Raw genomic sequence first — 17,895 nt, forward strand, 5'->3', positions numbered from 1 at the left:
GTATTAAAGACTGAAGAGAAAAATTACCATTTGATTTTCTTCCCCCTCTTTCTGCAATGAAAATGACTGGTTGCTTGTGAGCAGTGGAAATCAATTTGGTGGAACCAGTTGTGACACAGATATCAGCATTGAACCATAGTAAATGTAGCAGATAGTTTCCTTTTGACAAAATCCAAGAATTACTTTAACATGACATGAACATGCAAATTGTGGAACCAGAAACCAAATATCTACATGTCTGTATAAATAAAAGTCTTATTTATTTATATCTTTTTGGTCTAGTTTACTAGAATTTAACTCTATAAGGGCACAGGGATAATCTATTTTGTTTGCCTCTGTATTTTCAGCACATACTAGGAACACAATAAATATTTTCTTAAAAAATGAACTTTGAACAAGTCCCTAAGCACATTTGATACTCCACTTCAGAGCATATATATAACTTCCTTTACTATCACTTATATTGGATAATTAATTGAAATGATGCTGTCATTGTATTGCTTTTCCCTAACAAATTTTTTAATAATGCCCTTAATCCACTATCCATATTTTAAGCCAGTAAGTATAGTTTTATTCATTGATATTTCAAAGTCTCACCTTTGTCAGTCAATTCTATAATATATTTCCTCTTCCCCTTCCTACGTACAACACAATTTTTTAATTTAAAATTTATCATTATGCATTTTATAATGAACTAAAATAATTAATTTGTATGTATGGTAGATGACATATTACATTACCCCAATATTATATAGTAAGTGATATAAAAGCCTCTTTCACAATTGTGGGCTGCTTTCCCATTATTTGAATCATCTTTCCATCAAGCACCAGAGCTTGACCGGCCCTGATTCAGTGCTGTTTCCAATAACATTTTCGCTACCCTAAGTATGAATTGAGAAAAACTGCTTAACTTGCTTTCATTCTAATTAAATTTGGAAAGAAGATTCCAGGCTTCAAGGCTAAAGGCAGCACTTGAAAATGTTCACCGTTCAAGATTTATGACTCCCATCACCTCCTAAGGTCCCCACCTCCTGTCACTGTTCCACAAACACACCCTGCACTTGGTTTCTTCTAAGTCCTGGCTCACTCTGCCTCCTCTACTTAGACCATCCTTCTCATCTGAGCTTCACTTTGAGAAAATCTAACCACCTTCAGTGCCACTCAAATTCTTCATCCTCCGGGAAACCTTTCATATTCTTTCACTAACTGAAATGTCTCCCTCCTTTGAATCTGAATGGCGATTTGTGCTTTCTTAATTGAACTGATTATTATAGCATATACTTGCATCAATTCATTGCTAAACTTTCTCTCTCTCTCTGTGTGTCTGTCTCTCCCCTCTAACCTACATAGAATATTACATTGCACGACATTGGTTTCCCTAGGTGATAGCTGATAGATCGAAGGGGCTGAGTACTTCTGGAGAAACACTCAATCCCATCCTGTTTACCTCATTAGAGGAAGCCCATGTGTTCACTCCAAGACATCTCTCACCACCCAGATACTTCTTCCCATGCAGCTCTTTACACTCCCTAATATGACTCAGTTTCCCATCTCATCATTACCTCTAAATGCCAAACTTTCCAGAGGGGCCCCTGGAATTCATACCATCATCAGCAATATCTCCTAAATATTCAAACTTCCCTCTAAACGTTACCTTTACTTTCTGATTCCTACCCCTCTACACCTCTCCCCGACGGAAGACACTGCTTTCTGCAGCTACTTCAAACAGTGGCTCCCATACTTTACACAGCACAGAGACTAGGTAGGTAGGTGGCAGGTATCGTTCTGTCTCTGAATTGGTGTGTCTAGAATAGTATTCTGTCTCCTTTGCCACCTTCTCCCAATTCCTCTGAAATAAATGCCATCATATGATTACATCACTCACTAAATTCTCTTACTACAGTTATCTATAGACCCCTTGAATAATCCCTCTCATTAACAGACTACTTTAGCATCTGGCTTATTGGGTTTTTTTCTCCACTACTACAACATACTCTTATTATCATAAGTGGTCACGTTAAAAATCCACAGGGACATTCTATTTGTAGGAGCATTTGGTAGTTGATCACGCTCTCTCTTACCAGTCTTGTTCTTCACATGGCGCCCAGACTGTGGATTTGCCTAGTATTTCTGCTACCTCCTGGCAGCCACTTCTCAGTACCCTTTGATGGATCCTCTTCCTGGTCTCTAAGTGTTGAGTTCTCAAGACTTAGTGTTTGGACTGTTTTTTTAATCAACATCCATTTTCTAGGTGATTTCATCCTGGCCTGTGATTTCTTTCCTGAATCCAGATCAGCATCTGCAATTGTCTTGCCAAGAACTATGCTTGTATACTGAAAAAGCCTCACACACATAAAATCTCCAAAAATGAACTCTTGATTCCTGCTACACAGTATCTGGGGGAGGGATGGGGTTCAATCCAGAACAAAAACCTCAGAGTCATTTTTGATTTTTTCTAATGCCCCAAACAGAATCCATCAGCAAATCCTTCGGCTGTCTTTTGACTCCCTTCTCAGCATCTCCCCAGCCTACCGTGATGCTCTAAGCCACTATCAAATCATGCCTGGAAAGTAATGCATCAAGTTCTGTTCTCACTCTTGTCTGAAAACACTGTTTTCACGCTCACCCCCAACCCTGCACAACATCCTTCTAGAACAATCCTTTTATATTGGGTTATGCCTCACCTCTGGAAAAAAGCATTTAAAGACTTTCTTTTTAGCACATCTAGAATAAATCCTATATTCTAGTCCAGAGCTACACAACAGCTGGATTTGTTCAGGAAATTTAGGTTTCACATGAGTATGTTAATAGCTATTAAAAAATCGATTATTAAAATACTTTCAGAAAAATAACTCTGTAATTGAGAATCTATAAGGCTCTAGCCTCTAAACGTTTCCCAAACTGCAACGCAATATATAAATTTATTTCTTAGTAATAAAACTTGCAACTTTATGTACTGCCAGTCCTTTAAAAAATCTTTAAACATATTTGATAATAACTAACTAGAGGAACATTGAAAATTATCAACTTTCATCTTAGATATTGTATTTTGTTAATTCTTAGTAGGTTAGCAATTTTTTTGACATATCCATTTTTTTAACTTTTAGTAAAGTACTAAAATTAGTAGAGTTTTTCACATTTGTTTAACTAGCATTTGGAATTCTTTAAATTATTGCAGAAAAAAATAGAGAATTTGGTTACATTATTTCTTCTAGCAGAAAACGCTAATTTTATATTTGCCATTAGAAAGTCCATTTTGAGAATCTTTGGAGTTATTCTGAATTAAACCTATTGGATGCATAAAAATCTACTAGGAAAACACATTTTAATATCTTATTCAATCTAAAACATCATACATATTTTATTCCTACTTCTGTAGAAAAGAAAAAGCACAAAATGTTGCTTAGTATTCACCTCATAATTAATCTATATTTAGTTTGGCTAATTAAATGCATATATCTCCAAGTTTCAGACTATTGTTCAAACAACATGAATAACTACTCAGTCAAGGCAAACTACATGGTTATAGTTTATCCGCAAAATCTGAGCTTTTGCATTTACTTTAGTTCTGCATCTTAATAAATTTTCTCATACCTTGACTCTGAGCACAGAAGCAAACATCCTTGCATCTTCAGACACACCTCCAATGTAGAATTTTTTCTGAAATACTGGGGGATGATCATTTTCATCCTGAATCTCAATATATACTTTAGCTGTATTGCCTGGAGGATAAAAAATAAAATATTTTTTATTGGTGGTCATTCATTAGAAAAAAATGCACTGAAGTAAACACTTATTGAACTTTTTTTTTGAAACAATGGAAATAGCATAAATCAGAAGGTCATCCCTAAAAATGGCATGCCTAATATCCCAAAACCCACAGAAGACTAAGAATGATACTTCTGGCATAATAATGTTAAGCTTCTGCTATTTCTTTTAATTACAAAGTCATGGTGATTCATTTTGGCTGACTTAATAGGCACTAAAGTATTGTGTTCTGCTAATTTTAATGAAACAACTCAACTGTTCATGTTCACCAACACTTTACACACATTACCAATTACACCAAAGTGACACAAATATATAAACACCTTTTGTGATCATAGAAACTACCATAAATTAAAAAATATATATATTTTATTCTTAAGCATAAAACTAGCAAAGATGTTCTCATAGCTTAAAATGTACTTTAATATTTTTATTTTAAGATTAACAGTAAGCAATGGTTGGGTGAGATGCTTAATTCCACAAAAGGGAAACAAGCTTTGTCATGCCTTAGAGGCTATGAATCATTCACTGAAAAAGATGTAGCTGGAGAGATAATTGTTGTATGACTCATAAATTCTGGGTTTTGTAATTTAAGCCATACTAAATGTACCACACAGAAAACGTTTCATCATCAAATGTTGGATTTCACCCTCTCAATCATTACATCTTTAATGAGAAATGCAGCACTTGTCACTAGTCCAAGAATGACCCTTTACAAAGTTGTAAAAGTAAATTACAAACCACATAAAATGAGGAATAAGTAATTCATCATTTTGCAAAAAGTAGATTCAAATAACATAAGTATTCTAATATATTACCTAAGTGAACTTCTCTCATACATTTCAATTAGGATCAAATATATGGCAATTGATCTACAAACTATTTATCAGGGACACCTTAATTTTGTTGCTTTATGGTATCCCCAGCTCTAGCTAATGAACACCAACCCACTAGCTCAGTAGGGACACCAAGGGTGTACAATATGTCTGTGTTGATTGAATACATGAAAGAATAACCTGCATTGTCTTAGTAAGAACTTAGAAACAGGCTGCTCTCTGCTTCCTCTGGAAAAGGTCAGAGAGACAAGAGCATTAGCTCTAAGATTTTACCCTATCCTGCAGCTACTTATTTAGTTTCCTCTGATCTGTCTCTTTCCCATCATTCCTGAAGTGGAAGAGGAAAAACGTGCCAGGTCAACAGAGAAGGGGACCAGCAGGGAAGTAGGGCTAATGGCAGATTACACCTCTCTATCCAACGGTGCCAGAGCTCCAAATTGCACCCTGGTCAGCCACCAACAATCAGAGGTCATCCAAAATGAAACCCATTTTTATCTTAGTAGCACACCATTTTTATCTCTGGAATCAAAAGAGCTATGAGCTCTAAATTTAGTATTTTTTAAGAAAAGGAATCCTAGACTATAATATCACTTTTCCAACAACTTTTTTATGTTCTTAATTGATGACCACATCAGTTATGGCCCCTATTTGCAATATTGGAAAATGTAAAGGTTGATTTTCAACTCACTGTAAAGGAATAGATTTATGCTCTGAAACTTACCTACCTTCCTCCTGGCACTTTAGAAAATGATGCCAGAAGGTTAGGCCCAGGCAAAAATGTGTTATGCCATTAGGAACAATTTGTAGTTTAGCAAATCTTTTAGAAAGCTAATGTTTCCATAGGTATTGAGAAAAAAAATGTGAGAATCAGTGCTGCAATTTAAGGCAATGCTTAGACGTTGTATAAAAATATTATAAGTACATATTTTATAAACTCCAGAGAGACTGCAGTAAAATAATTCTTTAAAATATGAATTTAGCATTTATTAAAAATCTCTAAAATTTACATTGGAAACATCTAGATAAATATCTATTTACACTATTGATATTCAATGAGTGTAAAGCTTCTATAAAATAATTTATCCAACTTCAATAATTGAACTAAAGTTTTTCAAGTCTTTCTTTTATAAAATACTCATCTTACAAATATCATTATTACAATATAAAATACCATATCTTCATATCAATTGTGCTTAAGTCCATATTTATTATGAGACTGATATAGAATTTAACCATGTTCAATTTAGTGCTTTAAAGAAATCACAAAATAAATTATGACAATATTTCCATGACATAAATTATATTGGGAGAGTATGATTATAGAAGACCAATCACAGTACTTAAATATGTATTTAATAATTTTTTATTTTAATTTTCACCTGCCAAGTTTGGCTATCTTTAACTTTATACAATAATATTAATAAGAATAAATATACATATATTTAACATATCTAATGATCTCAGCTTTTAATTGGTTGCTCTTCTTGCCTCTAACTTCTTTGCAATATGAGTTCATGTTAGTTTCTCCTCTTGATTTTTTAAATATTTGCCTACCAACTCTGTAGCATAATCAAATAGTATTGGAATTAGGTCATAAATTTGCACTGCTGAACTACATAATTTCTAACTAATCTGCCAGAAAAAGAAATGGAAAGAAAATATTGCAATTATTTTATGTATACTCAGTTATATAATACTACTGCGTTCCATTTAAATCTCATCCTGGTCTATTTTTATACCAAATAACTTCATAACTACTGCCTTACTGCATTTTGTAAGTTTGAGTTATTTGAATCACAATTTTATTGAAAATAGAAAAAAAGCAGGACAAAAGTGTAGTTAATAGTATGCATAATTCTTTTTGCATCTACATGAACTAATTAAAAATGCTTTTCATTTTAATCACGACTTTGTCCAAATTCAAAACCATGAACACAAATAATTTATTTTAATAGTTCCTTATTTCTCTTTAAAAGTTGAAGAATTTAAACACAAGTCAACCTCTTCACGTGTTCTATGTCTAGCTAAAATTCAATATTGGTAGCTAACAATTATTGAACGGTATGTGGCAGAAGAATTCAATGCTGTGAGATGAAACTAATATTGTAACTATTATTATTCTCATTTTTACAGAAGAGTAAAATGAGAAACAGAGAGGTTAAGTTACTTGTCCATATTTCCTGGAATACATGGTATGGCTGAGATTTGAACCCGTTATCTGACCACAGAACCCAAACACTTACATATGCCTACTGTAGCCTCTAACTCCTTAGGAAAAATGTAAATTTGTGTACCTTAACACGAGTGAAAAGAAGTTTTAGACTTTTTTGCAAGCATGACTTTAAAGATTACAATCATAAACATCTTGACTTTAACTTTTCATAAGGAGTCTATTGACCGTGCAGTCACCTCCATCTCGGAGACCTCTTCACTGACTCCTCCCCCACCCCAGTCATTTCAATCCCACTGCTGTTTTTATTTTCTACACAGTCCTTACCTCTCTCTGAAATTGCTTTAGTTGAATGTTTATTATGTGACTCCTCAATTAGAATACGAAGCACTTGACAGCCTGTTCTATATCATGTTTTTATTGAATAAGTAAACAAAAAAATACATTAACTGATTCATAAATCTTAATATTTAGCTTTTGCTGTTGATGATGTCAATCTAGTCATCCCTCTTAAGATAAAACATTTTATGAGTTTGCAGTTCACTGTGTGAAACAGAAGTCCTTTTATTTGCCCTGCATTTACCCATATCCACTTAAGAAATGTCCTCAGTTGTCAGTCATCCGATTTGGTCAGAAAATAAAAGAATATCTTAAAGATACAGTAGCTAAAGCAGAAAATGAAGGGCAGGGGGACAAGAAGAATGAACCTGGAGGGCATTAGGCTAAGTGAAATAATTCAGACAAAGAAACACAAATACTGTACGATTTCACTTACATGTGGAATATAAAAAATTAGAACTTGTAGAAACAGAGAGTAGAATGGTGGTTGCTAGGGGCTGGGAGCATGGAAAATGAGGAGATGTTGGTCAGAGACACAAACTTTCAGTTATAAGATGAATTAAGTCTTTGAGGATCTAACATACACCATGATGACTAGAGTTAAAAATACTGTGTTGTATACTTGAAATCTGTTAAGAGAGTAAATCTTAAATGTTCTCACCACACACACACACAAACAGTAACATGTGAGTTGAGGGATGTGATAACTAACTTGATTGTGGTAATCATTTTACAATATATATATGTATTTTCAAATCACCATATTGCATACCTTAAATAGATGCAATTTTATTTGTCAATTATACCTGAATAAAGTTGGGGAAAAAATTGCAATGTGTCTAATCAAAGAATGTAAAATAAATGTTGGCTGGTCAAAACCAAAACAACATGTACTCATATAGCCTAATCACTAGAATAGTATTTACTTCGATGTTTTGATTCATTAACACACAACATGCGTGACACTGTAGATTTTCTTGGCTCACCCACTTTCCCTGTGTGAAAGGGCTAAGGACTGTATTGTGATCTTTCACCAAATTTGAGTTTTGATTATTTCAAAGGCAAAAACTTGGAGGAAAATCTGATTTAAATTCTCTAAGAGAATCTACTTATTATCTCCTTAAGTATTCGAAGAATCTTTGGGTCTTTTTAGGTCCATAGCATATTCTTTATTTAAGGTAGTTATAAAGTTCATAACAACAACAACAAAAAGATGCAGGGCAAGAGAGGGGGCAAGCAGTGTTGACAAAATGGATAAGAGAACATTGCAAAAGAAAGGACACAAGTGCCTGATGTTCTGGTATCATCCTACAGTCTTCCTTCTGTTTGGGTAAGACAATATAAGCTTTCGAAGGAGATCCACAGGAGATGAAGGAAATTACAAGGTGGACTGTGTTTTTATTACTGTTATACAGTCTTTATGGTCTAAAGCACTAAATGGATTTTTTGAATTGTATCATTATGATGGTAAATGGTTTATATATTCTCCAATGAGTCTCGCAGAGGACTTTCAAGATGCTTGGAACATCAGACTTACATTTGTTACTTTGCTGATGCCAAGAGATTAAAGTTAGTTCTTCACTAAAACACACAGACACACCCACAAATATCTTTTTATGCTGTTTTTCCTTTAATACTATTTTTGCATATGCTCTACTGGCAAATTAATTCTTTTGAAGCCCTGTGACTTCCTCACAGTAAGTGTTTAACAATATTGAATTAGACTGAAATTGCTACCACATCCTCACCTGGTGCCCACTTAAATAAAAATGAATCCCTCTATTTTATCCCCATAAATTAAATAAGATAACGTATTTTAAGCCCTTAAAAATCACAGAGCCAAACAACTACATGTCGTTAAGCACACCTCTCTTAAAGATAACAGATTTTTTTAAAGTTTAATATTAGGAAAATATTGATTCTGAAACCATTTCATAATTCTATGGACTATTTGGAATTACCTTGAAGATTCTTGGTATTTATACTATTGTTAATTTATTCTCTGTTCCTTTGCCCTAGTTTACATATCTGATAAATGACTAGTTGTATAAAGCAATGTTTAGAATAGAAGGATCATCTAAATAAACACTTAATCTGATCTTACTAAGGGGTATAGACAGTTATTCACTAAGAAAAAAAAGTAGGATTTGAAAGAAAAGAAAAAATATGCTAGAAATATGTTATAGTGTGTTTATTAGATAGAATTAGCAGAAATATATTTACATGATGTTTTGAAAAATGAATTACTAATTATGTTAGAACGGGAAAAGTCCTTTCTTCCTATTTCTCAGCTTTTCACTCTGCAGGAATTGTATTTAGTTATATTTATACACACTATCTATTTTCAGTAGCTAGGAAGCCCAGAGAGATCCAATTTTTTGAGGTTCATTTTAATAGTTTCCTAATTTTGCTTTGACATTGACTTAATTAGCTTTTGCATGATTTTAATTGCTTGCATCTAAAACATACATTTTGTGTATATGTTTGCTGAAGGTTAATAACTAAATTAAGGATATAACTGCATGCAACTATTGGCTTCAAAAACTGACACTCAGATTAGCATAATATATACTTGATTTTCACCCCTAAGTCTTTTAGTGAAGAAAATGATGACATTGGCAATTTTACTACTACAGCGATGAGATAACCGTAAGAATAATATTCTAAATATTAATTATTGTTTGGCTTTGTATCCATATTAACATATTTTTCCATTGGGAAAATTTAATGAACTGAGTTTCTCTGTAGACGGTAACCATCAAAATAAAAGCTAAGACCACAATATGTTTCTTTTCACTGGTATTGCTGGCATTTTGTGCCATTCTTGTGAGACCAAACCGATGTTTCTAGAGGCTTTTGCAACAGGATGATTATTATTATTTTTTTTAAAGATTTTATTTTTTTCCTTTTTCTCCCCAAAGCCCCCCAGTACATAGTTGTATATTCTTCGTTGTGGGTGCTTCTAGTTGTGGCATGTGGGATGCCGCCTCAGTGTGGTTTGATGAGCAGTGCCATGTCCGCACCCAGGATTCGAACCAACGAAACACTGGGCCGCCTGCAGCGGAGCGCGCGAACTTAACCACTTGGCCACGGGGCCAGCCCCCCATATTACTTTTAACTCAGTCTGTTTCCATCCAGAATAAACAGACACTATTTTAATTCATTTGTATCTATTAGACACCAACTCTCTACACAAAGCAGCTTAACACAGGATCCACTGGGACCAAGCAAACTGCTGTAGCTATAAACTGGGGAATAAAATATTTACGCACAAGTTGTGGAAGCAGAGGCTGGGTCAAATACCAGTAATATCCCGTGTACACTGTGTTACCTTTCATAGGGTACTTACATTTTCTGAGCTAAAGTTTCTCATCAATAACATGGTAGTAAACATAAATAATTAACTAGAACGAGCAGATACGTGTAAAATCTTAAATGCTAAATGGTGGTTTCACTATTTCAAACATGACTCAGAGCTTCTTGACTCTCAAGGTGGGAGGGAGAAAGCATTAGCAACATTATTATTATTATTATTATTATTATTTATTATTATCATTATCAGAAGGAGGGATAACAGCAATGCCATGAAATTAAGAAAAATCTTAGCACGGAATTATTTCAAAAAATTGTTTCATATGGGATATTATATAGGAAATATCAAATAGTGTAGTAGAAAATACAGTTTTTTACTGCAAATAGAAGAATTTAAATAGTAATGAAATACTATTGGCAAACATAGTAAACGTGCCTCATTAAATAGCCATACTTTTGTTTAAATAACAAGACTATGAATTAACAGAAAATTCATTTTAAAAAGTCAACAGTCTTTGAGAAAAACAGACAGTGTACAATATTTAATGTAAAAATATTCTGCTGACACTACAAGCCTAAAAGAAGCATTTTATCCTAAAATGCAGAGCCATAGCTGTGAAAAAATAGTTTGAATAGACATTAAATGAACTCTGTATTTTTTGACATATACTTAAAAGCTAAAGTATATTTTTAAGCCCAAAGCTCTTTTATTTAAATAGAAGTAATGATTGATAAATTTGGTAACATATATAATAAATGAGCAAAAAAATCAAGCCAACAAACCAAAAGATTGTGTCTTGGAAATGTAAGTCACCAAGAACTTGAAAAGGTGCATTGACTGTAGTGACTAATGTCACATAGGCAGTCTTGTATTTTCATACATGCCCCTAAACATAAACACACACATGTGCAATCAGAAAGAAATGTTTTGGGGCCAGCCCGGTGGTGCAGTAGTTAAGTTTGCACGTTCCGCTTCTGCGGCCCGACGTTCGCCAGTTCAGATCTCGGGTGAGGACATGGCATTGCATGGCAAGCCATGCTGTGGTAGGCATCCCACATGTAAAGTGGAGGAAGATGGGCATGGATGTTAGCTCAGGGCCAGTCTTCCTCAGCAAAAAGAAGAGGATTGGCAGCAGATGTTAGCTCAGGGCTAATCTTCCTCAAAAAAACAAAAAAAAAAAGAGAAAAGAAAGAAATGTGCCTTTTTTCCTCGAGATTATAAAGGAGTTGCATCTGAAAAGGTATAGAAGAATTTATCAAGAAGACTTTAATAAGCCTGCTATGGTTTACCCTCTTTTAATGCAAGGGAAGGAGGGGCATTACTCCTTTTTTGAATAGCTTCTCTGCATTGGTTCCTGTACTAGCTGCTTTGTTTACAATATCTCTTTAAAACCTTTTAAATAATCCATGAAATAGATATTGTCACTTCTAGTTCTCAGATAAAGAAACGAGACTTAATGAGATTAAGTCAACTAGTATAAGGCTTTATATCCTGACATGGCTAAAATTCATACCCAGGTCTCTCACCATAACGCAAATAACATCTGTAATAAAAACATGGTTACTCTCCATTAGGGACTAGAGACCATTTTCTCCCAGTTTCTAGATTACAAACAAACAAATAGTAGAAACCAAATAAAAGATTTCTGAATGAAAAGATGTCTATTTCAAAGAACAGACTATTACAGTACTCCTTCTATATTTGGTTATAAGACTAATGGCTAATGTTTGGAAGGATTTATAAATGCCTATGGAATTGCTGAAGGAGGAGAAAAACAGCACTTTAAAAAATACGATAAAACATTTAATAGCAATGCAAATGAAAGCCTTTGCTCTTTAATGCCAAGATAACATGGGCATCAGGTAAGTTTCCAATTGCTTCTCTAAGTTAGTGGCTTAAAAGGATACAAATGTATTATCTTATGGTTCTGTAGGTCAGACTGGGTCTCACTGGGCTAAAATTAAGATGTAGGCAAGCCTGCATCATTTTCTGGAGGCTTTAGGAGTATATCTGTTTTCTTGTCTTTTCCAGCTTCTAGAAGTGGTCTGCCTGCATTTTTTGGCTCATGGTCCCCTTCCATCTTCAAAGCTAGCAATGGACAATCAAGTCTTTCTCATGCTGCATCCCTCTGACACTGACAATCCTGCCTTCTTTGACTTAAAAGGATGCTTATAGTAACATTGAGCCTGTCCAGATAATCCAGGATAATTGATCCATCTGAAATTCTTAATTTAATTACATCTGGGAAGTACCTTTTTCCATGTAAAGTAACATTCATGAACTCCAGAGAATAAGACATGGACATCTCTTGGGGGAAAGAGCATTATTCTGCCTACAAAAGCCATATTAGCACTTTTGTTAAAAAATGTAAAAATCAGAGAAGACACTATATTTATGAAATGGAAAAGTTTTAGGGTGCTTTCAGTCAACCACATTTAGGTCCTAATATAACTTTGAAAAGGTAAAATAGGATTTTCTTGTCTGCCCACTATCCCTTCCTCCCTTATTTTGGACTAAGAACTCCATCTTTTCCCCCTTGGGTTACTCTACCTCCATATTCCCAGTGCTCTTAGTGGAACTGTCAACCACAGTGCTCTGCACTCCACCAGTGGCCAAGGGTCCATGTCTCAACCCGGGGTGATCAGATTCTCTCTCTCAGACACTTGACCCTTGAGCTGATTGCTGGTTGCTTGAAGGTGCATGACCTCAGCTGTGTTGATGGCACTGCCCCAAAAAAGCACTGTTTTGAGTTTCTGATCAAGATTGCTGAAGTTTCTCTCTTTGTTTATCCTTCCTTAGATCCTATTCAGCTTTTTCTTTGATTGTACAAACCACCAAGAATTCTGCTGGTAAGCTCTTTTTAGTATAAGTCAAGCAGAGGTGGTTCCTGTTGCTTCCAACTAAATAATCATTTCAAGTGCGGTTGGGAAGGACCGATTTAGTCCACATCAGACAATGGGGACCATATCTCCCTACCTACCTTGAGTTTGGATTTGCCCTCTCAAGGTATCAAAAGACATTATAAAATGCCAAGTTTTCATTTACTGTTGCAAAACTTAAGTATTATATTTTAGCATATTTTCCCCTTTGTCATCATGAATGATTACATTATTTTGACTTGTTTTTGGGGAGAAATGTCTGTATTTTTGTATATATATTATCTGGTTGCCAATCAAGATAGGGGTACTCAAATCTAAAGATTCCAAAGGACGGTATGACTGCTTTTATAACATGTCACAACCTACAACCATTGGTTACACAAAGAACTTAGAGAGAAACACATAGGATCACATATACACTAATTCAGAGTAGATGAAGCACTTTTAGTATGGCATCGCTATATTTTTAAGTGTCACTCAAACGTATCACAGCTAGTAATAATAATAATAATAAAATAATAGTAATAATTATTATAGTTTTATTTATTGGATGTTTCCAATGCTCTAAGTACTTTACAGACATCATTTTGATTAACATTCTCCAAAACCCCAAACCTTATAGCAATACTTACCTTGATATTATGATGAAGATTCTAGAGCTCAGAGAGGTTAGCAAAGATCAAGGATATGTATGGAACCCAGGCCTATCTGATACCAAAGTCAAGGACCTTAAACAATTTATTGCGTTAAATTTTTAGGTATCTGCCGTTTCTCTGCTATTCTATTAAGGTAATTTTGAATCTGAGCTGTGTCACTAGTAAATCATCTGAGTTATAACATTTTTCTTAATAAATATTTTTTACAAAACTTCCCTTTACCTCTTGTTCTTTGATCTCATAGATATCTTACCATTTATGGAATATCATCTAATAGGAATCTTTCACCAGTGAAATTGAGCTGCTGGACTGTTTAAAGGATCTAACTGTCTTGTGCATTTTAATAAGACATAAACATAGCAATCTCTATCAAGGAATCTTGATGGCAAGCATATGCTATAAATAACTGGTAACAGACTTTCAAAGTTGAAAGTGACAGCATTTAAAATAATGATTTCCTTTACATTATTTGTCTGTAATTATTTTTAAAATATTACAGAGGGGACTAATTAGGTACAATATAGCAAGAAGGAGAAAAACAGGAACACGATTGATTAATTGAACTTATAATACTTCCTGGGGATAAAAAATGGATTCGCTTCAGAAGAAGAATTGGCTACTAGACTTCAGTTTTGAATAATGATTAGAAAGAATGACAAGCTAAATTTATGTTTCTTATCTCTAAAACATAAAACGCTCAGTTTCTGCTTTTGAATTAATATACTATGTAAATTAAGCTGAAATGAATGCCTCATAAAAATATAAAAATTAATAAAATCGGGGAATGTTGGAGAATACACTACTTTTAATTTTGTGTTTATTATGTAGATAAAACCAAGAAATCCTTTACCTACTACAACCTCCCTGTTTTCTTCTACATACAAGTCTTCTCTATTTATTTGACATTAACTGTAGTTAATGTGTGGCCCTACTAAGTGTCATTCAACTTATTTTCTTTAGCCGTACATTTTCCTGAACGTCTGTAACATTTGATGTTTTCCCCATCCTCTGTCTTTCTTGAAACCCCTCCTCTCCTTTGGCACCAGGCCATCATTACACAAATTTTCTTCCTCTTTTCCATGGCCTCTCCAATGGCTGTTCCTTTCTCTCACTCACTAAATGAAGGGCTTCCCTCAAACTCAACCTTTTGCTCTTCTCTCCTGCCAGTATCTCAGACGGACAAGGCCCGATGGTCCTGCAGGCTCATTAATTCTTTTGGTTCGGCAGATTAACAAGTAACCAGGACTTTGGATCTGGGTTAGCTCAATGGATCCAAACCGCCTCTCTCTGATACAAGCTGCTTAGCTTCATCATCTCCTCTGCTTTAGGACATATTTCCTAAACCGTGAAGCTCTCATTGTTACAGTCATTGAAGTTTTCCTTAGCCTCATCTCCAAATTTCCTTTAAATATGTAGAGTAGCACGATTTTGAGTCCCTCACTTTTACCTCCTATTATGGTGTATTCAGGAATGTGCAAATTAATTTCTTCTCTCTGTGGTTTTTGGAAGCTTGAGAGATGTTTTTTTTCTTTGACTCCTTTCTGCTTCATTTATCCAATTAAATCTTTTTTTACATTTATACCATGTGATGTTATTGACCCTTTGCGTAACAATCCCTTGGCTTAAATAGTCATTCTATATGACTTCTGCCAAAATCTATATGCCCAGTCTTGAACAGCCTTCAAAAGTTCAGTTCCTTATTTCCAGTTACTTTCTCGATTTAATCCATGTTACCCAAGATCAAAAGTATAGAATTATCCTTGATTTATTTCTTTCTCTTCATGGCCAGTCATGAAGTCTTATCAACTTTTCTTTTGCTTATGTCCTACATTTTCCCCATCTTGCTGGCTGTGATGGTTAATTTTACATGTCAACTTGACTAAACTAAGGGAAGTCCAGATAGCTGGCAAAACACTATTTCTGAGTGTGTCTGTGTGAGTGTTTTGGTACTTGAATCAGTAGACTGAGTAAAGAAGATCACCCTCACCAATGTGCTTGGTTATCATCCAATTTGTTAAAGGCTTGGATAGTACAAAAAGGCGAAGGAAAGGCAAATTGACTCCCTGCTAGAGCTGGATCATCCATTTTCTTCTGCCCTCAGATCCCAGTGCTCCTGGTTGTTGGGCCTTCAGACTCAGACTGGGACTCACACCATGACCGTTGGTTTTCCTGGTTCTCAAGCATTTGGATTTGGACTGGAACCACACAGCCAACTTTCCTGGGCCTCCCTCCTACAGACAGCTGATCATGGGACTTCTCAGTCTCCATAAGAAATCTTTCTTCTATATATCTCTCCATAGACTCTATCAGTTCTGTTTCTCCAGAGAACCCTAAGATACTGGCCCAATACAAGTTTAGGTCTACGCTACTCTTTTAACATTCATTCTGTCTCTCTCCAAGTCACCCTACATGCTGAGCTAACTTTTGTCATGTTATTTCTCTGCCTAAAAATAATCCACAAGCACTTTATCTCTGTATCCGTATTTTAAATAGCTCTGAAAAAACACAAAACAAAAACACACAGGGAGCATCCTAAGCATTCAGATTTTCATTTTCTATTTCCAGATATCTGAATTCAGTAGGTTTGGGAAAAAAACAATACAGAAAACATTTTTTGAAAAGCATCTCAAGTGACTATCATCAGGTAGTTCAAAGATCATATTTCGAGAAATACTGCTTTGTGATGTTTCTTTTACTTATCTGCTTCCAATTTCTTTTCTTCATTAATTCTTCATTACCACTATGCTACTCATTGTCCTCTGAACTCCCCTTGTAAATTCCTTTCTCCAGGCTTTTCCTTCTAATTTTCTCCCTCAATCCTTTCTCCTTCCTTCTTCCACCTCCCCTAATCAGAATGCATTAACCTAAACAAAACCAGTTATTGCTTCAACTAAAGTTTTCATTTCCCATCTCAGTGAAGAAACTATTTAGTCCATTGCAGCCATTATTCTCTTTAAACTCAAACCATGCGTGTTTATGTTTCTCTTACATCAATTAGTCATGTACTTCTTTGGTGTTACTACTTATTTTTATACTTAAGCTTCATAGTTTCTCCACTAGAATATAAACTCCTTGAGGATAATGAGCTCATCTTGTAGATACTTATCCCCTTATAGCACTGAGAAAAATGCTTATGCCTATCAAGTACTCAATACATTTGCTAAATGTACAGTTTATCATGATCCCTGTAGCATGAATATAATGTTTCAGGAGCCATGTGACAGGAAATAGAATCATGTTACTGTGTTTCAAAAATAAAATGAGCATAGTTGTTGCAAGTAAAATAATAACTGAAAAAGTATTAGTCTGTTTGAAAGTTTATATGATGTATGTATATGTTTGTATATATATATACATACATTCACATATATACACACACACACACACACAACCACATATATAATAATTGCTTGGTTTTCTTTGTTCTTACATATTTCTCCATGTATCCATTAGTACAACTTAGGATATTATTCTTAAAAATAAGATATATATCTTCCCTGCATAATTAAATATGAAATACAGTCCGAGTGTTCACGTGTCTTACATAAATTATCTTGACCCTGCATAATCGTAATTAGGAATACCAGCATTAGTCAAAGAGTAATAACAATTACAAGAGGACTCACAAAGCCTTCACCAATACATGCAATCAAAGATAATAAGAGAGATCTGATCTCACAGTCAGAACAGCACAATCCCAGCATCCCACGCTGCCCGTATATTTACCACTTTTATCTTGGAATGCACTAGATTCTGTTATTTGCCCATATATCTAGCATTTTATTATCACTTCACTTGTTAACTCATAAAATGTCTGTAAATGCGATGCAATTCACAGTCACTGAGAATTATAAAATTACGATTCTATTAATTAATCCAGGTCAGAATTACATACATTTTGGCCAAAGTCAATCATAACAAGAGCTAACAGTAA

At 34.5% G+C, this 17,895-nt stretch overlaps 1 protein-coding gene across 3 annotated transcripts in view; it reads right to left on the reverse strand.

The window, feature by feature from the left end:
- PCDH15 (protocadherin related 15) overlaps positions 1-17,895 on the reverse strand; it is a 952,630-nt gene that overhangs the window by 77,940 nt on the left and 856,795 nt on the right. For all 3 annotated transcript variants that reach the window (XM_070262649.1, XM_070262641.1, XM_070262642.1), the window contains one exon: positions 3,595-3,722. In XM_070262649.1, the coding sequence (XP_070118750.1) occupies positions 3,595-3,722 (128 nt within the window). The remainder of the gene's footprint in view (positions 1-3,594; positions 3,723-17,895) is intronic.

The sequence above is a fragment of the Equus caballus genome, chromosome 1, assembly GCF_041296265.1.
Source record: "Equus caballus isolate H_3958 breed thoroughbred chromosome 1, TB-T2T, whole genome shotgun sequence".
Taxonomy (NCBI): Eukaryota; Metazoa; Chordata; class Mammalia; order Perissodactyla; family Equidae; genus Equus; species Equus caballus.